Below are 26,941 nucleotides of genomic sequence, written 5' to 3'. Positions count from 1 at the left end.
TAGTGTCACAAAAAAATATTAGAGACGAAAAGTGATAATTTGACAAATCTCAAGAACCATTTGTGATTAAAAAAAAGGTATATAGAAAAATGCCAATTGGGTCTTGCCTCTTTTTCTTTTAGAGCTCTCTTTCTACGAAAAAAAGAAAAACCCAGCACCTTCACCATGTATTCCATGCCAAGGAGGCAGACAGAGCTTCTCCCATTTATCTGAGTGTACAAAGGATGGCTATGTTGAACGCCTATTAGGCTCTCAATATGCAGCCCCATCGCTTGATGACTGATAAACAAGAGTGTCCTCAAAAGACATTGATCTAAGCCAGAGTCTTTCTCCCAGAACTTGATGAACCCCAGCAAAATCTCCCCATCTTGCTCTACTACCATGGTGGAAGTTTCTGCATCGAATCTGCCTTCTCTTTAGATCACCACTGCTATCTTAATAGCTTGGTCTCCCAAGCCAAAATTGCTGTGTCAGTAGAGTACAGGATGGCCCCGTTGCCTAGGAGGACAGCTGGGCTGCTCTCCAATGGGTTGCCTCACATATTTTACTGATAATGCCATCGCTGATGAGCCGTGGCTGCTAATCGCGGCACTGTGGATCGGTTTTTTTTCTGGGTGGTGACAATGCAGGAGCCAACATTGCTCATAAGATTGCTATGACAGTTAGGAAAGAGGGCTTGCCTGGTGGTTTGAAGCACCAAGCTTGGCAGGGCTTGGGTGCTCTTTGTTGTTTGTGAGTGTTTCTGAGAATGATGGGCTGAGAAATAGAGGCATTGGTTACTATGAAGCAGTGAAGGAAAGTGGGTGGGAAGGAGAAGCAGAGGTGGTTGAAGTGGAAGGAGAAGATCATGCATTTCATATTGTCAAAGCTGAGACTCAGAAAGCTAAGGATTTGACAAAACAAGTGGCTGACTTTCTCCTCAAGTAAAACCCATTTTCTGTATTTCAACTTGAGTTTAATGGCTGCCTCAAGTAATGCCTGCTAGGATAAGATTTTGAATAATTTGGAACCGAAAGGCAGTTCCTACTATGAAGGCAAGGTGCCGAAATCAAACCTAATATGAAAGTGTTAGAATTTAGGAGGTGTGATGTGTTGTTGGCTCCCTAACATAGCTAGCTTTGGATAGCTCTTGGCTTGGCTCCCTTATAGTTTGGGAGTTCTTTTCATTGGCCTCCACCTTATATGAGTAGAACCGTGCCTATTTATAGGCTTTGATTGCCGACATACACAGCCACCGACTTGGGTTTCTTCATTTCTTAGCCACATACATATGTGTTTTGTACTAGAATGTTCTTCAAACTTCAATTACTTTTGTTTCACCGCCTTGAGCATTCAGCCACTGCTAGCTTGTTGTAGAATATTCTTGCATTGTCATCTTCATCTTTTGAATTCTTGACTTTTCTAGAATTGTGAACACAAATGAACATTATTTTTTCAACACTCCTCCTTAATATGTATTTGTGTTTCTCCACACATGCACCTTATGAAGCTAGCATTAATGAACATCTAGTTGATGTTGCAGTTCCGTGCTCGTGTGGCATTTTGTTCGTTCGTAGTTACCTTGATAGTTCTTCGCCGGCAATATTTTTCTCTTCTCAATGCCCAATTTTTTAGTTTCAACACACGGGCTTCTTTTTTTCAACAGAAAGATACAAAAGCAAATCGTTTTGAGAGGCCAGAGAACTAACATTTTTTGACCAATGGAAGACGTATGGCGGCTACTTTTGTTGCAGTGTAAAACACGGCACCTCACTTTATTTGTTTTTATTTATAATGAATTAATGGCAAACCCTCCCTCCATTTAAAGGTCACATCCTCAACCCTCAAGCTTCACCCTTTCAATTCATTACTTATCTTATATCTCTGCCCTCGAATGACTTCCACCACCATCGCCACCACCACCGCGAAAGAAATAGCCTCCGAATTCCTTCCTCGCATCAGAATCTACAAAGATGGCACAGTGGAACGCCTTCTGGGCTCTCCCTATGTGCCCCCTTCTCCTCATGACCCACAAACCAGAGTCTCCTCTAAAGACTTAACTTTTTCACACAACCCCAACATCTCTGCTCGACTTTACCTCCCAAATGTCCCTCAAAACCAAACCCAAAAGCTACCCATCTTGGTTTACTTCCATGGTGGAGCATTTTGCATTGAATCTGCCTTCTCGTTCCTTGACCACCGTTATCTCAACCCCTTGGTCTCAGAAGCCCAAGTAATAGCTGTCTCTGTTGAGTACAGACTTCCCCCAGAGAACCCACTTCCTATTGCTTATGAAGATTGCTGGGCTGCGCTTCAATGGGTCACTTCTCACGCAAACAACGAAGAATTAGATGATAACAAAGAACCATGTTACTCAACTATGGAGATTTTGATAGATTGTACATTGGTGGTGATAGTGCAGGTGGCAATATTGCACATAACTTGGCTATGAAGGTAGGGGCTGAAAGCTTGTTTGGTGCTGTGAAAATTTTGGGTGCATTTCTGTCCCACTCTTATTTTTGGGGTTCCAAGCCAATTGGGTCAGAGCCTAAAGGTGAAGACTTTGAGAAGACTATGGAGTATAAAGTTTGGGACTTTGTTTATCCATCAGCTCCTGGGGGGATTGATAATCCAATGGTGAATCCAGCAGGTGAGGGTGCCCCGAGCCTGGCTGGACTCGGGTGCTCTAAGCTGCTTGTGTGTGTTGCAGGCAAGGATCAGCTGAGGGATCGAGGTGTTTGGTATTGTGATTTGGTGAGGGAAAGTGGGTGGAAAGGAGAAGTGGAGCTGTTTGAAGTGGAAGGAGAGGACCATTGCTTTCATATCTTGAGTGGGACTGAGACGGAGAATGTTAAGAAAATGATCAAACGCTTGGCTTCTTTTCTTGTCTAGTATTATTTATCATGTCAGTTTGCTCACGTTTGTGACTGTTGAGCTCTGCCCATCCCATTTCTCTCTTTGACAAAAAGAAAAAGAAAAATAACTGGCTGACTTTTTCCTCAAGTAAAACCCATTTTCTCTTTTCTCCTCAAGTACTACTTAGTGGTTGTAATGTCTTTTATGATATTTGAATAATTGGAATCTATTGACAGTGTTTAGTGTGAGCATCAAAACTATCACCATCATGCAATCTAAGCTTAAAATGACTAATCAAATTTCTTTGATGGTCTAATTCATTACCTGCAGCGCACTAGCATTAGGAAGAAATTAAAATAAATGAGTTGATGGCAAAAGTGCTAAAATATGAGATGTATAAGAAAATATTGGGTGTGAGAATTTTTTATGTATTATTCTCTTTGTAGGAGGTTATATTTATAATACAATAAATCTTTATAGTTCAAGGAAAGTAATAACTCATAATTCTATTTACAGTAGGAAATTATGAATAAAAGTAAATCAATTACACTTAATATAGGAATCCTTGGTGTGTAAGGAAAGTAACTGTGGGTCCATAAGTCACGCCAACACTCTCCCTCGAGTTGGTGCATAGATATTGCCAATGCCCAACTAGTCCAGTGAGTTGTGGAACGCTCTACTGGAAATTGCCTTTGTCGAAATATTCGTCAATTGATCCTTGGACTTTATGAATGAAAATTGAATCACTTTAGCTTCAAGCTTCTCTTTGATATAGTATCGATCCACCTCAACATGTTTAATGTGATTATGTTGAACTGAATTATGTGCAATAGCTATTGTAGCCTTGTTGTCACAAAAGAGATTTATTGCAGACATAGGTCGACACCTAAGTTCAGTAAGCAACCTACGTAGCCAAAGGAGTTCGCACTAGATAGAGCTACTACCTTCTATTTCTTGTTCCTCCACTTCACTAAATTACCTCTCACGAATGTAAAATAACCAGAAGTAGATATTCTATTTGTTACACACCCCGCCCAATTTGCATCTATGTAACCATCACTATTCATATGACCATGTTTTGAGAACATAAGTCCTTTGCAAAGTGTAGACTTCAAATATCTAAGTATTTGGAGAATAGCATTCATGTGATTTTCACTTGGAGAATGCCTAAATTGACTGACTACGCTCACTACATAAGCGATTTCTGGTCTAGTATGTGACAAATAGATCAAACTTCCCACTAACCTTTGGTATTCTTTCTTGTTAGTTGGAACTTGATCCAGATATTCTCCAAGATGGTGATTATGAATAATATGAGTGTCTATAGGTTTGCAATCTAGTATTTCTGTGTCTGTCAACAAGTCCAAGACATATTTCCTTTGAGATAGAAATATGCCTTGCTTTGATCGGGCCACCTCAATCCTCAAGAAATACTTGAGTCCACCTAGATTCTTCATCTCAAATTCAATAGCTAAATAGTCTTGCAGCAGAGATATTTCCTGTTCATCATTCCCAGTAATAATCATATCATCAACATAGATTATTAAATTTGTTACCTTTCTTTTATGATGTTTCTAGAACAGACTATGATTTGAATTGCTCTGCTTAAACCCATAATTCCTCATTGCCAACGTGAATGGTCCAACCATGCACGTTGTGACTGTTTCAAACCATATAGTGCTTTTTGCAACTTGCGTTGGAGGACTCGCATGTTCTATTTAGCAACCTTGCTATTTAGCGAAGCACGTTTCAGCCTCACTAAATTGGAAGAGCGAGTCAGGCATTTTTTTTAACTGTTGGACTTTACAATCCCATTTAAGTTAGTCCTCTCTCTTACTAAACATGAGTTTCAAATGTTATTTAACCCAGTCCAGTCCAGTCCAGTCCAGTGAGGCCTGCCAAACATAAATACTCCGGGGTATAAATTTTGGAGCATTGTTTATCCATGGGATCTAGGAGGGATCAATAATCCAATGGTGAATCCAGTGGGTGAAGGTGCACCAACACTGACTAGGGTGGGGTGGGGTTCTTGTGTTGCTGGCAAAGATGAGCCAAGGGATAAAATGGGTTTGGTAATATGAGTTGGTGAGGGAAAGAAAGTCGGTGGAAAGGAGAAGTGGAGTTGTTTGAAGTGGAAGGAAGAGGAACATTGCTTTCATTTGTGGAGTGAGTATAAGACTGAGAATGTCAAGAAAAATGATCAAACGCTTGGCTTCTTTTCTTGTCTGATATTGTTTATACCAAAGTCGACAGACCACTAAGAGCAAGACGCGTGGACAAAAGAAGGCATCGGCAAGGTAGCCCTCGGCACCCAGGACTGACGAAGGCAAATTTAGGGCAAATTCAGCCTTTAGCCACGTGGAACACCCACAGCGAATGTCAATAGTCTCACATCAAAATTCTACACAACATGCACACCTCCCAAAGCCTATAAAAAGGGGCACAAGTCCCAAGATGGAGGTAACTTGAACTTTCGGTATACTAGCCACGGCTTTGTCCAAATTATTTACTAAATCCGTACTTACTTAAACATCAGAGAGCCTTCGGTCCGTACCACACCGATGCCCTATATCTTACCGAGCGTTCGCTTATCTTGTAGATAAGCGCTCTATCGAGGCCCAAAGCATTCCGAAGACCCATACATCACTAAATTAAGCCCTAAAATACCGAACCACTTTTTTGCATCAACAGATATCATGCCAAATTTCCTCATGATTTGTGTCTGTTGAGCTATGCAATGAAGTAATGATAGCAGCATGAGTCTCAATAAAAATAAATAATAATAAACTTCTTTGGCTATGCAATAATATCAAGATGCACACTCTCATGCTATTAAATTAATTTTTATTGACCACTTAATATGAATAGGCCTAAATAAAATCAATATGATGTAGGTGCATGATCAGCAAATATATAGCCACACAGAACTGTTTACTTTCCAACACATGCTTTGGTTAAATACATCTTATTAGTTATAAAAAAACAAAAAAAAATCAGATTCACATCTTTAAATAAGGTCCGTGTTGTGAGTGTGAGTTTAATATGCTATCGCCCCTTTCAATAGGAAAGGTCTTCAAAAAAATAAAAATAAATAAATAAAGGTGTTTTTTCAATGAAGTTGGGTGTTAGGTAGGCTGGATTTTTGTTTTAGCCATTCTAATTATCCGGGTGCAGTATTTTGAATATATTCTACTTACCTATGTTTATATTAAAAATAATGCACCTAATCAATGTACTAACACTAGTAAAAAAAACTCCTTGCGCGACCAAATTTTGCGCGACGAAAAAAAATTCGTCGCCCAAAGTCACTTCACGCGACGACAATACATCGTCGCGCAAAGTCTTGCGCGACCAAATTTTGCGCGACGAAAAATAATTCGTCTCCCAAAGTCACTTCGCGCGACAAACTTTTGCGCGACGACAATACATCGTCGCTCAAAGTCTTGCGCGACCAATTTTGCGCGACGAAAAATAATTCGTCTCTCACGCGAAGTGACTTTGGGCGACGAATATTTTTCGTCGTCGCTCAGGCGAAGTGACTTTGGGCGACGAAAAATAATTCGTCGCTCAAAGTGACTTTGCGAGACGAAAAGTAAACTTCGTCGCGCAAAATCCTTATAAAAATAAAAAAAATAAAAAAAATATTTTTTAAAAATTTTTCCATGACGTAATCCAAACATTTTTCATTTATAACAATATTTGATGGTTGGATCGTTGAAACTAGTTTTTTTGAATGCATATGCCATCAAAACAATATATTCACTAACAATTAAGAGTTTATTTATACTTTTGTTAAATATAACATAAGATTTTGTGGTATCCACTAGTGTAAATATTTTAAATTGAAGATCAAATTCAGTCATTGTATTCATATAGGGGCAAGGAGTGTAGCTGTAAAAAATCATCAAAATCGGAGTTAAAATAACCATTAAATCTTGATTTTTCATTTATAACCATCGAAAAGTTTTGTCCCGTTACTTGATCAATGAATGTTTATTTTTTCCGATTTTTGGCGTATATGATCTCGAAGAATAAACAAACAAGTTTGACGGTTGGATCGTTGAAACTAGTTTCGTAGAATGTGTATGCCATCAAAACAATATATTCACTAACAATTAAGAGTTTATTTATATTTTAGTTAAATATAACATAAGATTTTGTGGTATCCACTAGTGTAAATATTTTAAATTGAAGATCAAATTCAGTCATTGTATTCATATAGGGTCAAGGAGTGTAGCTGTAAAAAAATCATCAAAATCGGAGTTAAAATAACCGTTAAATCATGATTTTTCATTTATAACCGTCGAAAAGTTTTGTCCCATTACTTGATCTCTGAATGTTTATTTTTTCTGATTTTTGGCGTATATGATCTCGAAGTATAAACAAACAAGTTTGACGGTTGGATCGTTGAAACTAGTTTTGTAGAATGCATATGCCATCAAAACAATATATTCACTAACAATTAAGAGTTTATTTATACTTTCGTTAAATATAACATAACATTTTGTGGTATCAACTAGTGCAAATGTTTTAAATTGAAGATCAAATTCAGTCATTGTATTCATATAGGGTCAAGGAGGGTAGCTGTAAAAAAAATCATCAAAATCGGAGTTAAAATAACCGTTAAATCGTGATTTTTCATTTATAACTATCGAAAAGTTTTGTCCCGTTACTAGATCTCTGAATGTTTGTTTTTTGTGATTTTTTTTGGGGTATACGATCTTGAAGTATATACAAACAAGTCTTATGGTTAGATCGTTGAAGTGTGTGTGTGTGTGTGTGTATATATATTTATTTATTAAGTAGCTTTAAATTTATTTATTTTGTACATATAACACTTAAGAAATTGAATATTATATACATTTATTAAGTAGCTTTCACCTTAATTATATTTTAAATCATAAAATAAAATATTTTTATTTTTTATTATTCATAACAATTATTTTTATAAATATTATGCTACGAACCAATTTTTCGTCTCTCAAAAGTTTGCGCGACCAACAGTTCGTCGTGCAAAACTCAAAAAATTTGGGCGAGTACCAAAAATGGGACGCGGGTTTTTAAAATTTTAAAAAAAAAACTTTAGACTTTGCGCGACCAATATTTTTTGTCGCGCAAAAATTTGGGCGGGTACCAAAAATAGGACACGGGAATTTTTTTATATAATTGTTTTAGACTTTGCGCTACCAATATGTATTTTTCCTCGGGCAAAAATTTAAAGATTTTGGCGGGTACCAAAAATGGGATGCGGGAATTTTTTTTAAAAAAATAATTTTTTTAGACTTTGCGCGACCAATATTCCTATATTCGTCGCGCAAAACTTTGCGAGACCAATATGTTTCGTCGCGCAAAACTTTGCTCGACCAATATATATTTTTCGTCGCGCAAAAATTTGGGCGGGTACCAAAAATGGGACGCGGGAATTTTTTTATATAATTGTTTTAGACTTTGCGAGACCAATATGTATTTTTCGTCGCACAAAAATTTAAAAATTTTGGCGGGTACCAAAAATGTGATGCGGGAATTTTTTTTTTAAAAAAATAATTTTTTTAGACTTTGCGCGACCAATATTACTATATTCGTCGCGCAAAACTTTGCGAGACCAATATGTTTCGTCGCGCAAAGTTTTGCGCGACCAATACATATTTTTCGTCGCGCAATAATTTGGGCGGGTACCAAAATTGGGACGCGGGAATTTTTTTATATAATTGTTTTAGACTTTGCGCGACCAATATGTATTTTTCGTCGCACAAAAATTTAAAACTTTTGGCGGGTACCAAAAATGGGATGCGGGAATTTTTTTTTTTTCAAAAAATAATTTTTAGACTTTGCGCGACCAATATTTATATATTCGTCGCGCAAAACTTTGCGAGACCAATATGTTTCGTCGCGCAAAGTGATACGGTTTTTAAAAACCGAAATAACTCCTCAACCATTTTCTCAATTGCTTTCTCTACTCTTACCTCTCCTCTCTCTTTCCCTCTCCCCAAATCCCACCCTTTCTCTCACACTCACTCCTCTCACTTAATCTCTCATCTCTCTCTTCACTATCTCTCACTCTCACTCTCTCTCTCATCTATCTTTTCACTATCTCTCACTCTCTCATCTCTCTATCACTATCTTATCTAATTCTCTCACTTCTCCCTCTCATTCTCACTCACTCTCAATCTTGCCAAAAGGTATATTCTCTCCAAATTTTAAATTTTTTTCATTAATATGTGTTTTTGGAGTTAGTTTTGAGTTTGTGTGGGGTTTGGGGTTGAGTAAAGGGGAGAGATTGGAGTTTGGGTTGGATTTGTGGTATAACAATTTTAGGGGAGATTATGCATTCTTTTTGTTGTTGTTGTTGTTATTTGACCATATTTGTTTTTTTTGTAGGTAATCATCGAGACTTTGATGGCTAAAGTTGAGGATTAGGAAGCTATCAAAACATATTATCCACCACTACCACCACAATATGCTTGTATTAGGATTTTATTATTGTACTTTGTTAATTCATGTGTACATTTTGAATAGTATATATATAAATATTTATTGGATAATTTGATCACTATTTTTCATATGTAATTTTATTTTGAATATGTCAATTTAAATTAAAGTAATTAAGAAAAATCTTACAATTAAATTAAATTTAAAAAGTAAAAATTTGAAAAAATTACTATAATTAAATTAATATCAATTTAAATTAAAGTGATTTAAAAAAAAATCATACAATTAAATTATATTTAAAAAGTAAAAATTTGAATAAATTAATATTAAAGAAATAATAATAAAAAGTAAAAATTAGTTTATTTTAATTAAAAAAATTTAAAACACAAAAAAATATTTCGTCGCGCAAATATTTGCGCGATGTTAGTGTTCGTCGCGCAAAACTCTAAAAATCTGGGCGGGTACCAAAAATGGAACGCGGGAATTTTTTAGTTTTAAAATTTTTTTGAGACTTTGCACGACCAATGTTTTTTGTCGCGCAAAACTTTGCGCGACGAATACTTTTCGTCGCGCAAACCCTTGAGCGACCAATGTGTTTCGTCGCGCAAAGTTTTGCGGGACCAATATTTTTTCGTCGCGCAAAGTACTTTGCGGGAACAATATTTTTTCGTCGCGCAAAGTTACTTTGCGCGACCAATATTTTTTCGTCGCGCAAAGTCTCTTTGCGCGACCAATGGAAAAACTTGGTCGCGCAAAGTCTTTCTTCACTATCTTTGCGCGACGGATTCTGCGCGACGAAGTTTTTGTCGCGTTAAAATTTGTGCGATTACAATGTATTTTGCGCGACGAAATTCTCTTCGTCGCACAAAGTGTAAAATGTAGTAGTTATAAGTAGAATATATTCGGCTGTTATTCCGAATCTGTCACCGTCAGTTTCATAGAACAAGCAATATTATCCTTATGGATAAGCTCTCTGAGTAACTTCCAATGCAAAAAGAAATTTTCTGCAACTGTTCGCTTGATGTCGATGGAGGGACCTTTTTTTTCCTCTTAATTCTTTGTTTTCTAATTTGATTAGTTTGCTTCACGCATCAAACCACTCTATTTTTAGCTTGTTAAAGTAAGAGTGGCAAACAATCTAAACAGGTGAGGATGAATTTGCTTTGTAATTCAAGTTTTTTTTATAAAAAAAATACAAGAGGGGAGGGGGATTTACACAAATATTCATTGAATATCTGAAGGTTTTGAACCTCTTTCCACATGAATGGTGATGAAGGAGCTTGACTAAACTGAGTTATACTTCATTGACAAAAATGTCTAATTAAATATTTTTGACACCAAAGTCCACTTAAAAAAAAAACCATTATTCATATTTCACCCACTGATTGTTAAATTAATATAAAGGGAATGTACTATATATCTTTTGGATTGTGAATAAAATCTCCACAAATAAAATACAAAAAAGCCTCGAGGTTACTTTGTTTGACTGCAACGAAAAACAAGACACATGTTTCTCCACTTTGGCTGCTGCATGACAAGTACTAAAGTGTCAGAGAAACGGCCCCTCTCTTTCTCTGTTTTCTAATGAATAAAGGCAAACGCTCCCTCCATTAAGTTTCACAATTCTTAGTTAACTGCACATTTTCTCTTCTCTAATGGCTTCCATCACCAAAGAATTAGCCTTCAAGGGCTTTCCTTTCATCAGAATCTACCAAGATGGAAAAGTTGAACGCCTCATAGAGTCTCCACATGTGCCCCCATCTGATCAAGACCCAGAAACTGGTGTCTCCTCCAAAGACATCACAATCTCGCACAACCCCAGCATCTCAGCTCGCCTTTACCTCCCAAATCTCCCTCAAAACCAAACCCAAAAGCTCCCTATCTTGGTTTACTTCCATGGTGGAGCATTTTGCATTGAGTCAGCCTTCTCACTCCATGCCCATTGTTTTCTCAACCGCTTGGTCTCAGAAGCCCAAGTTGCAGCTGTCTCTGTTGAGTACAGGCTTGCCCCAGAAAACCCACTTCCTCTTGCTTATGAAGATTCCTGGGCTACTCTTCAATGGGTTGCTTCTCACTCAAACAACCAAGAATTAGATGGCAAAAAAGACCCATGGCTAGCCAAATTTGGAGATTTTGACAGATTGTACATTGGTGGTGATAGTGCAGGTGGCAATATTGCACATAATTTGGCTATGAAGGCAGGACTGGAGAGATTGTGTGGTGGAGTGAAAGTTTTGGGTGCATTTCTGTCCCACCCTTATTTTTGGGGATCCAAGCCAATTCGGTCAGAGCCTAAAGGAGAAGACTTTGAGAAGACTCTGGAGTATAAAGCTTGGGACGTTGTTTATCCATCAGCTCCTGGAGGGATTGATAATCCAATGGTGAATCCAGCGGGTGAGGGTGCACCGAGCCTGGCTGGACTCGGGTGCTCTAAGCTGCTTATGTGTGTTGCAGGCAAGGATCAGCTGAGGGATCGAGGGGTTTGGTATTGTGATTTGGTGAGGGAAAGTGGGTGGAAAGGAGAAGTGGAGCTGTTTGAAGTGGAAGGAGAGGAACATTGCTTTCATCTCGGGAGTGAGACTGAGACAGAGAATGTTAAGAAACTGCTCAAACGCTTGGCTTCTTTTCTTGTCTAGTATTATCATGCTGGTTTGCTCATGTGTTTAACTGTTGACATCTGCTTTGATCTGTATCTTTGGTGTTTAAAATAAAATAAATAAACTTGTTTTGCTATGAGTTTAATCCCATGAAGACATATTTACAGAAGATAGAATACATAAAACTAAATATGATATGCAGGCAAGAGGAAAAAAAGAGAGGATGAATTTGCTTTGTAATCCCAGTTTAAAAATGCTTGATTAAATATTAGTGACACCAAAGTCCACTTAAAAAAACCATTATTCATATTTCACTCACATATTTGTTCAATGTACTATAGATCTCTTGGTAATTTGGATTGTGGAAAACATCTCCACAAATAAAATTCAAAACAGCCTTGAGGTTACGTTGTTTGACTGCAAATAAAAAACAAGACACATGTTGGTTACTTTGGCTGCTGTTACTGCATGTCAAACATGTCCCCTCTCTCTCTGTTTTCTAATGAATTTAAAGGCACATCCTCACCCTCTCAAGTTTTACAATTCTTAGTTATCTGCATATCTTCTCTAATGGCTTCCACCACCAAAGAATTAGCCTTCAAGGGCGTTCCTTTGATCAGAATATACAAAGATGGAAAAGTTGAACGCCTCTGAGGGTCTCCACATGTGCCCCCATCTCCTGATAAGGACCCAGAAACTGGTGTCTCCTCCAAAGACATCACAATCTCACACAATCCCAACATCTCAGCTCGCCTTTACCTCCCAAATCTCCCTCAAAACCAAATCCAAAAGCTCCCCATCCTGGTTTACTTCCATGGTGGAGTATTTTGCATTGAATCTGCCTTCTCACTCCATGCCCATAGTTATCTCAACTGGTTGGTCTCAGAAGCCCAAGTTGTAGCTGTCTCTGTTGAGTACAGGCTTGCCCCAGAGAACCTACTTCCTGTTTGATGTAGAACATATGACAGATTTTGTCGCGGTTGAGCTAGAAAAAGGATGTAGCGGGAATTTGCAGATTTGTTGTCCGAGCTCCGATTAGGACGCAAAATACCATTTCGAAAAGGGAACGACGTCACGAGTCAAACTCACAGCTTTGCTGTGAGGTACGATGGACTTTGGCATTCTGAGGTCGTTTGGCCTTCCAAAACTGCATTCAAAGTTTCGTAGTTAATTCTCCGAATAAATTCTGTTTTTCAGTTTCGGAGTTACGTAGTTAAGTCTCCGAATTAATTCTGTTTTTCAGTTTTAATGTAATAACTCCCATAGCAGTTCAAGGGTTGAGAGTTGTGTATTTAGACAGGTTTGTCTGACGTTTCTGATTATCTCAGATTTTAATAAAATTATCCCAAGAGAATTCCTCTTAATTTCTGGTGGAATCCAGATTTCTTGTTACTCAAGGTTTCGCTTGAAACCTTTGTTGCTTGTGCTGCGTCACTGTTGCTTATGAAGATTCCTGGGCTGCTCTTCATTGGGTTGCTTCTCACTCAAACAACCAAGAATTTATTGCAAAAAAGACCCATGGATAGCCAAATATGGAGATTTTGACAGATTGTACATTGGGGGTGATAGTGCAGGTGGTAATATTGCACGTAATTTGGCTATAAAGGCATGGTGGTGTGAGAATTTTGGGTGTATTTCTCTCTCACTCTTATATTTGGGGGTCCAAGCCAATTGGGTCAGAGCCTAAAGGTGAAGACTTTGAGAAGACTCTGGAGTATAAAGCTTGGGACTTTGTTTATCCATCAGCTCCTGGAGGGCTTGATAATCCAATGCTCAATCCAGTGGGTGAGGGTGCACCAAGCCTGGCTGGACTTGGGTGCTCTAAGCTGCTTCTGTGTGTTGCCGGCCAGGATCAGCTGAGGGATTGAGGGGTTTGGTATTTTGATTTGGTGAGGGAAAGTGGGTGGAAAGGAGAAGTGGAGCTGTTTGAAGTGGAAGGAGAGGAACATTGCTATCATCTCAGGAGTGAGACTGAGACAGAGAATGTTAAGAAATTGCTCAAACGATTGGCTTCTTTTCTTGTCTAGTATTATATACCATGCTGGTTTGCTCATGTGTTGTTGTTGAGCTCTGCTTTGATGTAATGAGCATAATGAGTATTTTTGGTGTTTAAAAATAAATAAATAAACTTGGTGGGTTATTCATACTCATGCTTGTTTAAGTAGTTAGCACAAGCATGAGTATGAATAACTCCCACTTCCACTTCCACTTCCACCACCAAAGAAATAGCCTCGGAGCTTCTTCTTATGATTATGTGTTGAAATTTCAGCTCTCGCAGTGCTGCATTTCTTTCTCTCATCGCATGATCAAACCTTCATTTTGCTTCTTCTCATTGTACCTTTGCTATGTTTCTCAACAGCCATAACAACAAGATCAGCATTAAAAAAAGAGGAAAAAAGCTTTTGTAATTTATTGCAAAAATTATCCCATCCCGCATACAGAGGTTGAGGTTTTATTTACATGTATGTTATAGGTAGCTAGGGCGAAGGAGGAAGGTGTGGGCAATCATAGGTGCACAAGCAAGCTTTGTGAGGAGGCTCTGTTGTTATGCAGGATCCGTAGCCTCTGGAATACTTGTGTGAGCATGCTTTCTTGCAAGCTTGGACACTGCAGTCCCACGAGGTTCCGCACTGAATACTAACCCTAAACTCTAAACCCTTTATAAAACCATCAGGGAATTCCTAACTGATGGATTTCCCTTTCATGTATGTGTTTTCGTTGCTCGAACCTTGTTTGACATATTCTGTAGTTGTTTTTGTGCACCTATGGTATTGTGAGTTATCCAAAGTAAAAACTGGTGTACAAAATGTGATGAGTAAATTTGATTAGTGTAGCAGTGCTCTAAACTTTATTTTCTCATATTTATTCTGGTTTTTTACACTAAAAAAAAAAAGAAAAAAAAAAAGACGAGGGAAAATCCCAAAAGTAGAGCTCAACAGTCAACACATGATCAAACTAGCATGATAACAAAACTAGACAAGAAAAGAAGCCAAGCGTTTGATCATTTTCTTAAAGGAAATTTAGCAAAAAACCCAAAAGAAACAGCCAGCTCTCAAAAACACCTAAAATCTTTTCAAAATGACGAAAAGGTCAGTTATCTTTAGCATTAAAGACATGCAAGTCCTAGAGCTCTTTCCTCCTCCATCAGCATGTGAAGAGACCAAGCCTACATGTGAAGATTTTGTCTTCAAGCAACCAGACCATGTGAATAGGGATGGACCCAGGAATCTTATCTCGTAGGGTCATAGTGTAAAAGTTCAAATTTTTTTTTTTTTAAAGGTTTGTTGGGGGTGGAGATTGGGGATTTAGGTTTGAGGGTTTAGGAAATGGGGGTTTTGAAGTTCTCAACTCGAGAAGGAGGGTTTGTTTCAATTATACAATCTGTTTTTTTTATTTTTTATTTTTTTTATTTTTTTTATTTTAAGACCTGGACCAAAACGACGTCGTTTTGGCCAAGTCTTCTATAAAAAAAAATTCGCTACTGCTGGTCCAAAACGACGGCGTTTTGGCCAGCTCATTTGAAAAAAAAAAAAAAAAAACAGAACCCCTGTTTAGCTTCTTCTTTTTCAGATCTGCAACCTCCTCCTTCACCCATTCATGGGGTTACACAACCATTCAAGGGGACCGTCTACCTTGCGTTCATAGAGTCCATAGGGTCGTTTGACCCCATTGACCCCACTGTGGGTCTGTCACTGCATGTGAAGACTTTGTCACTTTGCATCTGTCCAACTGTTATTACTGCGCAACGACATTACCAGAAATAAAGTCTTGTTTCTTTGTACATATTTTGGAGTGCATTTTGTCATAGTATACAGAAGAATCGTTTGTTTGCTATCAGTTGGCATGTGATGTATGTAAGAGACTTCATAGAGGTAGAAAAAGAAAAAGATAGTATTAGATAGAGAGGCTTCTCCTTTCACCCTTAACCATCCTTAGTAAAGTCGGTGAAACCAATGTACATAGTTTGTAACTTCGAAGAAGAGAAATACAGAACACCATAGAAAAAAAAATCTCAGTACTTCCTTCCTCAGTTTTCAATAAAAATCCCTTTGTTCATATACTTTCTCTTATTCTCCATATACTTCAAGCATTGTTAAATACCACCAACAATAGATTAATATCCAGGGCATAGCAATTTCAGCAAAAGCAATTAAGTAAGTCTTTTTTCTCTTTAATTTTTTGTTTTCTTAGTAGACTTCTTGTCCAAAACAGGGAAACATTGTTCATAATTATGTTATTATCTTGCTAAACTGACGATCAATACTTTGTTTGAGCACTTGGTCATGTTTGATATTTGCCATAACAATAATTAGATGTCTGTTAAGGAACCTCTGAGTTCAGAGGACCTTTGAGTTCTGCTCCATAGCCCTTAAGTTGGCATCTTTGCAGTTCCATATTCTAGTTCCATGTTCTAGGCATGGTTTCTGGTTGTTATTTTGGCTTTTAGAAACCTTGATCGAGACCCCATTTCAATAATGATATCACAGCTTTAGTTTAGCACCTTAATAATATAATTATACCAGTAAAGTACCTTGAGGACAGAACTCAATCAACACAATTGATAAAAATCAAGGTTTTATAACCTGTTAAATTTTTTTTAATTACCAGAATTACCAGTTAAGAACAGTAAATCCTTTGCATGTTTGGCCCTTGGTGGACACCTATTAGAAAAAAAGAAAGGTTACAAGAATTAAAGAAACAAAAAGGAGAATACCAAATAGAAATTAGGAATCTAGAAGAATTAATAAGATCACCAGAAGTAGATAATTATCCTAGAAGAAAATTAGAAGTATAGAATAGCATAATAAGAAATCAATACCATTTAGAAGTCTGTAAAGAATCCATAGAAGTTTTTCAAGAGCATTTAGGCATCTTAAAAGAAAAAGGTAGACTTAGATAAATTTTAATTATAAGATAGAGTACCTGAATTTAGAAATCAGTGAACAACAAAAGAAAAAATTAACTTTAGATAATAATACATTAGTTTGTTATTTTCCACAAAAAAACACAAACATATTTTACATAGCAGTAATAATCCCTTAGAAAATAGTGTTATTGACCTTTTAATTAGTCAAGCAGAAAGTGTAAAATTTGAACATAACAAAAGTGATATGATAATTCAACAGTTACTAGAATATTTTTAGAAAAATTCCGTAAAAACAATTTGACAAAACTTAGACTATATAACATCCCAATTAGAAGATAATAATAGGAATATCCAAAGATTTCCTAGTAAGAAAGAAATCAAAGACCTCATAGATCTTATAGATAGCAAGCCAAAACAAATAGAATTCCAGTCATTAGAAATTATTGAGCAACTAAAAATAGAAGTGCAAAAAATACAATTAGTACAAAAAACTTTAACTGAACAAGTAGAAAAGTTACATAGTAAAATAGATAGACTTTTAGTTTTAAATCATATTCTAAAATTAATAATAAATATATCAAAGCATTAGAAGAAGTTGGTCAACTAGACAATGAACCAGTAGGTCTTACAGACTTTACAACATCTGTAGTAAGTACTAATATCCCTATTAGAGAAAATAATTTAATTATCCAAATAATTTTAAATCTAGCCAAAAAAGTAGATCAATTAGAAGAACAAATAACATAAATTAATCAAGTAGTACACAATACCACTTCTACACTACCCAAAGACTTAGCTGATAAATTAGAAAATTTAACCTTAGGAAATAATCCTCATAGAAGAAAAAGTAGAATAAATCCATTTGGAACTCTTTAGAAGAAAAGGAAAAGGAATAGTTAGAACAGAAGATATATACCCCAGTGAACAAGAAGCACAAGAATTTCTTAGAAAAGGCTTTGAAAAATCTCATAAAAATAAATAAATTTATATCAATTGGGAAGATTTGAAAATAGACATGGTATTGTAAGTAGCATAAGTCAACATGAAGTAAGTTGTATAGATAAAGAAGTAACTCTTAATTTACTTAGTAACACAACAATAGAATATCTTAGAAACTCACACTATCAACAAATTCATATAGGAACAATTATGATAGGAATAGCTGGACTCACTAGAGCACAAGTAGGAACTAAAGCACTAGTATGCATATATGATGACAGATGGGATAACCATCAGCAAGCAGCTATAGCCACAGCATAAGTAGATCTTAGTACAAACCTAGCAGTTATAGGATGTATTCCTAATTGTTGAGGCCCAAAAAAGTCCATGGTAGTTTCCGGCCCAATTTGATACTGTATTAAGAAAAGTCACATATCGGAGTACACGAAGGCTCGTCATATACAAGTCATAGTCCACATGCCATGTTAAATAAATAATTTGTCATGCCAAGGACTGAGATAATATTATAAAATATAAGCCCATGCTAAACTAAGCACCGTGTCCCTCTTCAAGGACGATAAAATTGAAGCATGCCGAGCGACACGCCACGCCAAGCAAGGAATTATTATTCCGCACCCAATCACGCCACAAGCTTAAGTGGGCCCCAAGCCACTCAAATACCCGGGGCTTGCTTGAGTGAGTTGTGGTATGGATGGTAATAAATTGTCATGAGACCCATTAATGGGTCGAGAAATGGAAGTCCCGGGTTGCTTGGGAGCTTCGGGACTCAAGCCCATTTCATCGGCCCAAACATGTGGGTGAGCACAAGAGAGAAAAGAATAGCCCATCACTCCAAACAAAAATAGCCTATTGACTCAACCAAAAAGCCCAAACGTTTAATAAAGAAAGTCCACTTACTTAATGAATCACCTTTGCCCATACAATTACCATAATGAGCTACAAAAGCCCCAACACTTGGCTGGAAAAAACAAAAGCCACGAAGGGGAAGTCTGAAGGTCCAAAGCTGCTGGGAGATTCCAGCACATGGGAAGGAAGCAAGTTTCAAGCAAAAAACACCCAAGGGACCAAGGGATATTGGCGCTCAACCTGCTAGGAGAGGAATCGACTTTTGAACCAGCATGCATACCCATTCTCTTTCCCTCATCAGACCAAAGAAGGAAGAAAAGAAAAGAAGGAGATGGCTGGAAATAGAGGTAGCTGCGGGAAATAGCATTAAGCTCCCAAAAATCCCTGATTTTGTGAGATTGGACAGAGAAGATTTTGCTAGAATAAGATAAGTCAAAGAAGGGGAGGAGAAGGGAAGGAAAAAACTTGGCCAAATTAGATAGAAACCATTAGGGTTTCTTGGAAAAAGATGGCTTCCAGCGGCTATAAAAAGGGCGTCTTCTACCCAACCAAAGACAACCCACATTTTAAAGAGCAAGCTTCCTCTCTCACCTACAACACCCAGCAAATTCGTGCTCTATTCATCCTCCTCCCCATTTTTCCCCCTTCTGGGAAGCTGCTCTAGCATTTGACAGAGTCACTGTCAAGCTGCCGGAAATAATACTCAAGCCACCCATTCCTCTCTTTTTCTTTATTCTCAGCCAAACCTCTCTGCAAACTCTTCATCTCCTACCTTAATACCTCTTGAAACACTTAGTTTTCTCTTCAGTGCTAAACTCATGACAATTTTGCTCCTATGCTACAAGCTTCTCATGTCAAGCTAGAAAATTTATCTGCAAGCTGTTGTTATTTTCATTGGTGAAGGTAACCAAGGTGTTTCCTAAGGCTTCTCTGTCATTTCGAAGCATTTTTGGGGCTTGGTCTTTGAACTCAGGCACATGGGATAATTTCATCCATTTGCCCTTTACGGCAGCCCAGCCTGTTTGTAGCTGCCGGAAGAAAAAAAGCCCATACACTAATTACAATACGAAACACCTCAATCCCTCAGGTTATCCTTGCTTGCAACTCAAACAAGCAGCCCAGAGCACCCAAGCCCAACAAAGCTTGGTGCACCCTCACCCACCGTATTGACAATTGGATTATCAATCTTTCCAAGAGCTGATGGATGACCACATGTTTAGCAAGTATAGAGTTTAATACAAAAGTCATCGATGTTATTATGAGTGGAGCCATTTATTATATGAGACTTTCTATTTTGTTAAGTATCTTATGTGGGACTCTGTGTATTTTTCAACACTCCTCCTCACGCAAGACCACTTTTTAGTGGGCCACAAGTGCAACAAATTCCACATTAGTCACCTATTTTTGTCCTTTTTCTTTTTAATGAAAAATTTGGGGTTTGTTTGATTTTTGGTTCAATTTGGGGTTTTGTTTGATTTGGGTTTAATCAAGCACAATCAACCGGCCCGCTTTGATACCATGTAGGAAGTTGAAGTTTCACCCTAAAACCTTATTAGCCCTTTCAAGGTTTGTTAGTTTTCCAATGTGGGCATTTTCACATTCACATTCTCACAAGCCCCCGAATTTTTCAAGCCAAACATGGGGACAACACATATTGGGTGACGTGGAGCATGTGTGGCCGTTGCGCATTCACACATAGGCAAACCATTTTCTAATACCATGAAGGAAGTTGATGTTCCACTTCAAACCAATTGGCATTAGAGCTTGGTTTTCCCACATGTAGACACAATTGATGTGTTGTGGTCATTTCCTATGGGCCTTCTGCTTTGTTTTTTTAGTTGTTTTTTCTTCTTTTGTTTGTTGAAAGTTCTCACACCCAAAATCAGGACAAGTTACAGCGGCACGTACCTTGAGGACCCATAAAATATAACATCCAAATCCCTAGAGTTATACTCCCAAGATTCTCAAAATACGTTAAGCCATTTATTTAATTAAAACGGGTTGGATAAGAGTCTTTAATAGCATCAATAAATAAAAATATTAGACAAACTTTATTAAACAGGAACCAACCCCAGAGGTTGTGAATAGTGCAAGAAACCTCAAAAGTTATTTTACAAACCATAAATTAAAATACAAGCCAACCGATCCTTTATTTATAGACAGAGGAAGGACATGAACAACAAGCACACTCAGCTCTAAGGAGAGGAAATCACGACCTGTCGAAGAATGACAAGGAACAGGAACAAGTTGTTGACAGGTCCGGAAACAACACCAAGGTGACGCTCAAAGATTTTGATCTACAAGGAAAAGTAAGGGTGAGCATCACATATGTTCATCTGCTAGCATGGGGGGCTCCCGGCCAGGTTCAAAAATGGATAAAAAAATTACTATAATATTGTTTAAGAAAAATAATGAAAAGATTATGCACAACCCAAACCATTTCCATGTAAATATAGGATCCAAAACAATTGGCATGCTCACACAACTTTCGCAAACGTTTTTTGGGAGCCCAAATATGTTTGTCAGACGACCGATCCCAATAGGCCAACTACCCTTACTAGAAATAAAAATATAACCAACTTACTTGGTACGGTAGCGAGAGTGTCCATTTAACCGGCTACACTACTTCAACTAGAACTCACGCATAAGGTATTGGAAAAGTCGGTCCGTGTAGCCCCTTCGAAGGTTTAGGGGATCGAAACCCAGGGAAGTCACTATTCCCCTTTCACCTTAAAGTCGTCGAGGATAATGCCCTTATGCGTATACTGTTAAGAATTATCTTTGTAATATATGTCTAATATTTACTTTCTTGATTTAGTCTAGATCAAATCCCACCAAAGGATGTTGAACTACTGAAGCAATCCCACCAACTCTCTCTTTCATCTCTCCCTCTCTTCCCCTACCTGTGAATCGCTTGATTCTGTGGATGAAATTGAGAAGATCTTAAATCTCTTGGTCCCTCTCTCTCTCTCTCTGTGTCCATCTCTCTCTTCGTCCCCCTCTCTCTCTGTCTACCTCTCTGCTCCTCTCAGTCATCAGTTCAAACCCTAGAAAATTGGGGATTTTTCCAATATCAAAGGTCAGTTTGCTTTTTCTATTCCTTTTGTCTTTTGGTTTCTGGTATTTTTTTGGATAGTTGGGTTTTATTTGTTGGTAATGTGATTTTTTGTTTAAATTTGATAATGGGTTTCTTTTGATTCCCCTGTTCTTGTTTTGTGACCTTGTTGTTCCAGAAACTCAAATTTTATGACTGGCATAGATCTATTATTGTGAATTTGTGATTAATTAGGATAAGTAGTCCCAATAGATGAAAGGTTGAGAAGCTCATATGAGAATTTTTATGGCAAGGCCAAGGAGAGGGAAATAAGTGCAGTTGGTGAAGTGGGAGTTAGTGTCAAAGGATGATTAGGGGTACTATCGTATTGTAAGTGGTGGTTCACACGTTAGATGGGTCTTTATGCTATCCATAGAAGAACTTGAGCTGGAACGATTTAGGAATAAAGTTGGAATGACCATTTTAGGACTGAAGTTGCTAGAATGAGTATTGATTTGTGTATATTGAATCTAGGAAAGTCTATTTATGTTGTTAAACTGCATGCAAAGTCTGAGATTTTGCTATCGATTTTCTTATCTTCTTTCAATTATTGTAATCTGAGAGTTCATTTTTGCTCATATAATAACATATGTCATGGTTTGGTTTTTATTTTTTTCTTTTGTAGGATTGACCAATCTTTCAGTCACAGGTTAGAATCCATCCTATCATTCAACTCAATTGTGTTATCCTTTTCCTTTATTACATTCATTAGTATTAGCTTGGCAACAAGGTCAATAGAACCTGTTAACAAATATTTAATAACCATTAGAAGCTTTCATCCACTGCTTCTGGGAAATGCCTCCCCGAGTTGTTTATTGCGAACTATGTATAGGTACATGGGTCTGTAATTATTTTTGTTGATGAACAGATAGTGGAAGTAATGACCCAGATTGTGGTTGAAAAAGTGCTTAGTTCATATTTCAATATGTAGGCATATGTTGAAAATTTTGGAGCGGAGCAAGGGATGTGGAGGTGGATCTTATTTGGGATAGGCTTCGTTTTTGGGATTCCCTTTGGCCGTTGGTATCTTCAGAAGTTAAGGATTGTTCCTTTCAAGGTATATTGTATTATTAGAATTCTGCTGTCAACTACAAGTTTTGTTCGTCTAGTGCCATGTATCTTTGTTAAGTTGTTTACCTAGTATAGCTAGACCAGTGGACAACTTGTCCCTTGTATTGTTATGTTCTCTTCTTAATGAAATTATGTTTCTTATTACAAAAAAAAAAAGAAAAAGAAAAAGAAGGACAATGAAGTGATTGAGAGAGACAATGAGTTGGAAATTGAACAAGAATAATGCAATCGTAAGTTCGAAATTGCAATACCCATCCGTAATCTTGTAATTGAGTGTTCCATAAAATTGTAAAACCCATCTGTTTTGGACAGCTGTGTTTCATAAAATTGTAAAATCCATCCGTAATCTTGTAATTGACAAACAGTTAGTGGGAAATTGAAACTGAATAATGCAATTGACAAACAATAAGTTGGAAATTGTAAACATGCAGTTATCATGCGTGCCTATTTTCTTCACTTTTGACTTCGTTTTCCACATGATTTCACTTCCCATTCCCCATTCCTAATGCTTTTGTAACCCGAAAGTGAAGAAGTTTTTTTTTTTTGGGTCAAAAAAATGCAATTTTTGGCCTTTGTAAATATGTTGTAAACATGTATTTAAAATATATTAAAATTAAGAAAATAAATTTATAAAGGGAAGGTGGGACATTAGAGAAGTAAATTAGGTCCTTATCCTTGTAAACCAAAGGGTTTACAATAGTAAGGACTCGTATGCAATTGACAAACAGTTAGTGGGAAATTGAAACTGAATAATGCAATTGACAAATAGTAAGTTCAAAATTGCAATTGATAAACAGTAAAATGGAACATTTGAAGGTACATATTAGAGAAAATTCTACAGTGCGCCAGGCGCACTGATGCGCCACTTATTATAGACCATTGGATGAGTAGTTGGGGCATGTGGGGTAATCTAAAGCGTTGATTGTTGGTTACCGGTTAAATTGATTGCTGTAGGTAAAACCAAATAAAAAATAAAAAAATACTTGCTCTCTCAGTCAGAGACATTTCAAGTTTAGGGTTGGGTTTCTCATTTCTTTATCTTCGAGTTTGATTCCTTCTACAGCAGCTCCTCTCCTCCTTCTGTGACGACGAGACGATGCCGGCGACCACATCTCCTCTCCTCTCAAGTAGGTCATGCTCCTTCTTCATTTCGTTCTCCTTTCGAGGGTTTTTGGTCTGGGTATCTTCCTTGTTGCTGCTGCTTCATCGCTGGTTTCTTTGTTTTGTTTTTTTAGGTTTTCATAGTTATGATTTCTCTTTCTCACTCTCATCTGGATCTCATTGGCTGGCTTTCTCTCAACCTCTCTGTGGCTGGCTTTCTCTCAACCTCTCTGTGGCAGGGAAGAACTCTAATTTTCTCCCTCTCTTTCTAACTGTGCGATTTAGATGATTCGCATCATAGCAGAAAGTATTTCAACTTTGAATTTTGGTCTAGACTTTCTAACAAAATGATTTATATGTCCTATTTTAATTTAGGGCTTAATGATTTGGGTATTGAATCGCAAGTCCTTATTTATTTTTTTTGGTAATATTTTGGATTTATATAGGAATTTGGTAATTTTTTGAAATTATAATTATGTTTTTTTTTTCTTTCGAATTGTTCTCTCTCCCACCTCTCCCCTTTCTCCCTCTTAGATATATCGTTGCTAATTTCTTACTTTTTTTATTATTTGAATTTGAGGGTTGGAAGCTTGAGAGTTGTTCATTCTTGATAATGATATGGGACTTTAAATTGATGGCCTTGAGACTGCATATTGTTCAAACCAAAAGCACTGGGTTCTTGAAGGAAGATGCTAGAAGATGGAGATAGGATTGAGACATTTTATGTACTCTGTTTACTTGAGATCTCAATGTTAAAATAATGATCTAGAACTTGAGATAGGATTGAGACATTTATTGTCCTCCACGACAATAGAGCAAATTGGTGTCCGTTACAACCCATGAGATCCATGACTTCTTATAATGTATTATTTTTGTGCTTGAGATAATTTAGTCTGAATTGTAGAGTAATATCTTTAGTTTCTTATGCAGTTTTAGAGATGCTCAACAACAGAGCATAGAATGTAGGTGCTGTAAGTTCTTCATCCAATCTTCATATTTGACATGAGTTACGCTATAGAATTTCATTGATAAAGTGACTGAAACTGATTAGTGATCATTCATACATCATTTTCATGTTCATATTCAAAAGATAAACAATTGATCATTGTCTCTTAATGCGTCTAATTCTTCGACTTGTGAGCCGTCCACCATCACAAATGTGCTCCTCTGTTTCCCAACTTTTTCTCTGCATTCACAAAAACAAAAAACAAAAATGCTATCATTGATGTGAATTTATGAATTTGAATTTATCTTGTTTTATGTATGAATTTGAATGTGTGAGATGATTCTCATATTATATATATATGTATATATATATATATATATATATATTTGGCAATGTGTGAAATCATTGAACTCTCTGGCCTTCTAGGGGTTGATTTTAGATTCTCATTAGTTCATATTTGTAATAGCCACTTATCATCCAAGACCATCTTACAGTATTTTGGAATTGGTTAGCTTAGTCTTCAACAAATCTCTTGGTATTGAAAATGTAATCTTCATTAGCATGAACTGAAAGTACTCGGTACTGGCTTTTACATTGGGGAGAATTCATAATATTTTATTCGATAAAAAAATACCTTGTGAAATACAATTGAAGCTAACGAAAAGCTAGATAAGTAGACTTAGATTTATAGTCTAAGTATTCTATTAAAAAGGAGATGTGCGCCTCTGTATTCAGTTCATCCAGCAATTCTGTTAGAAAAGGGATTTCTTGTAGCATCTCTTGTTTTAAGTCTTTCAAGTGCTAAGAAGAAAAGAGTCAGTGTAAACAAATGCCTATGCATCATAGGGTTAGTTATATATATATATATATATATATATTAAAAGAAGGAAATGAGAGCAATGGATATTCAGGTTACAATACAAAACTACATTTGCTAGCTGATATACTCTTACTTAAGTTATAAGGTGGTATTGCTTAAGTTATAAGGTTGTATTGCTTTTAAACCTAAAAATGTTGAGGCACTAACTTGTACACGAGACTGGATATTTATTTGTTTCTTTTTATCATCATCTAAAGTCTTATTTGGGCAGTTAGCTATAACTATTGTTTTATTTGGCTTGTATATTTTCATGTTTACAGGACTTCCCAACCCATTGAACATGAAACTTCACTGCAATCAATGGTACCATGATATGAAGAGTCCTAATTTACACGACTTCTATATCTTCTACATGGGAAAGGGACTTACTCTTCTTGGGCTTCTTAATTTCAAATTGGTTTTGATTATGTTTTTCAGTTAGGGATTGTTTTGATTTTGATTTTGGATTTGCAGGTATTCCAACTAGCGGCCCATCCACCCTTCCCAGCATCTGATAAGGGTAAATTTTTTTTTTTCCTTCAAATTTATCTCTCTGTCTCTGTCTTTCATTTTGGTGAATGGTTGAGGATGTTATTTATTTATTTTAGTAATGCATGAGGAATATATATATATTATGAACTGCATATTAAAAACTATCATGCTACATTGGAAGTGGTATTATTTGCCTAATCTTGGCATAGTGCTAAGAATAGTTAAGTTTGGAATCACAAAATGAGGACGTAAAGACAAACACCAGGCCATTGTACATTGCATTGGAGATATGGTTGAAGCTGGTCCCAGCTTTTGGCTGCTTTCGTTGCACTTTTTTGTTTGATATTCAAAGCCTATAAGATTGATGATTGTTATACAATCCAAAAAGTAAAAAAAGGAAAAAGAAAAGAACAAATCTCTACCCCAAACTGGCATTTTGCTTTCTATTCAAGTTAATTATGTTGTAGGTTTGTTCTTTTTTTGTTTACAATGATGAATTTCTAATTGTTTTCATATTAGCATATTGCTTTATGTTTCCATTCATTTTATTGATAGTTTCGTGATTGTTTTTCAGGTTGGGGTAAAGAATTAGGCCAAGTACAATCCTAATATACTATTTTGGAGTCTATTTATTTGGCTACTTGAATTTGTAATATTTTCATTGTATCTGGAGATTGTATTTTTTTATTATAAAAATATACATAATGACTTAAGATTTTAGATTTATAATTATTGGTTATGTAGAGTGAATGTATTGAACAATACTTTCAATTACATGAATGAAGTTTATGTTGGCTTTGATGAGGATATAGTACCATTGAGAATAAGCTTTTAAAGTAAATTT

At 36.7% G+C, this 26,941-nt stretch overlaps 2 protein-coding genes, 3 long non-coding RNA genes and 2 pseudogenes across 6 annotated transcripts; all 7 read left to right on the top strand.

Annotated features, from left to right (window-relative positions):
* Positions 1 to 165: 165 nt before the first annotated feature.
* On the top strand, positions 166 to 927 carry LOC117614070 (annotated as a pseudogene).
* Positions 928 to 1,818: 891 nt separating this feature from the next.
* Positions 1,819 to 3,086, top strand: LOC117614495 (2-hydroxyisoflavanone dehydratase-like). Its single transcript, XM_034343322.1, is given in 2 exon segments — positions 1,819 to 2,345; positions 2,348 to 3,086. Coding segments are annotated over 2 exon segments (996 nt in total). The 5' UTR covers positions 1,819 to 1,873; the 3' UTR covers positions 2,872 to 3,086.
* A 7,694-nt stretch (positions 3,087 to 10,780) lies between these two features.
* LOC117614161 (2-hydroxyisoflavanone dehydratase-like) lies at positions 10,781 to 12,000 on the top strand. The gene has a single exon (XM_034342875.1). It carries the CDS (start codon positions 10,920 to 10,922, stop codon positions 11,898 to 11,900), a length of 981 nt encoding a protein of 326 aa, XP_034198766.1. The 5' UTR covers positions 10,781 to 10,919; the 3' UTR covers positions 11,901 to 12,000.
* Positions 12,001 to 12,431: 431 nt separating this feature from the next.
* On the top strand, positions 12,432 to 13,888 carry LOC117616055 (annotated as a pseudogene).
* Positions 13,889 to 21,386: 7,498 nt separating this feature from the next.
* On the top strand, positions 21,387 to 24,285 carry LOC117615407. Of its 2 annotated transcripts, XR_004584009.1 has the most exons (5): positions 21,387 to 21,613; positions 22,254 to 22,277; positions 22,560 to 22,685; positions 23,763 to 23,826; positions 23,935 to 24,285. It is a non-coding gene; the product is annotated as an uncharacterized LOC117615407 (long non-coding RNA). The 2 variants fall into 2 exon arrangements; XR_004584008.1 differs by lacking the exons at positions 23,763 to 23,826; positions 23,935 to 24,285 and having other exon boundaries at positions 22,560 to 22,843.
* Positions 24,286 to 24,342: 57 nt separating this feature from the next.
* LOC117615329 lies at positions 24,343 to 26,938 on the top strand. The gene is made up of 2 exons (XR_004583998.1): positions 24,343 to 24,766; positions 26,842 to 26,938. It is a non-coding gene; the product is annotated as an uncharacterized LOC117615329 (long non-coding RNA).
* On the top strand, positions 25,781 to 26,782 carry LOC117615330. Its single transcript, XR_004583999.1, has 3 exons — positions 25,781 to 25,929; positions 26,080 to 26,125; positions 26,672 to 26,782. It is a non-coding gene; the product is annotated as an uncharacterized LOC117615330 (long non-coding RNA).
* Positions 26,939 to 26,941: the final 3 nt, after the last annotated feature.

Source organism: Prunus dulcis, chromosome 1, assembly GCF_902201215.1.
Source record: "Prunus dulcis chromosome 1, ALMONDv2, whole genome shotgun sequence".
Classification (NCBI taxonomy): Eukaryota; Viridiplantae; Streptophyta; class Magnoliopsida; order Rosales; family Rosaceae; genus Prunus; species Prunus dulcis.
Note: the sequence above shows the minus strand (reverse complement) of the source record. Positions and strands in the feature narration are given on the sequence as shown.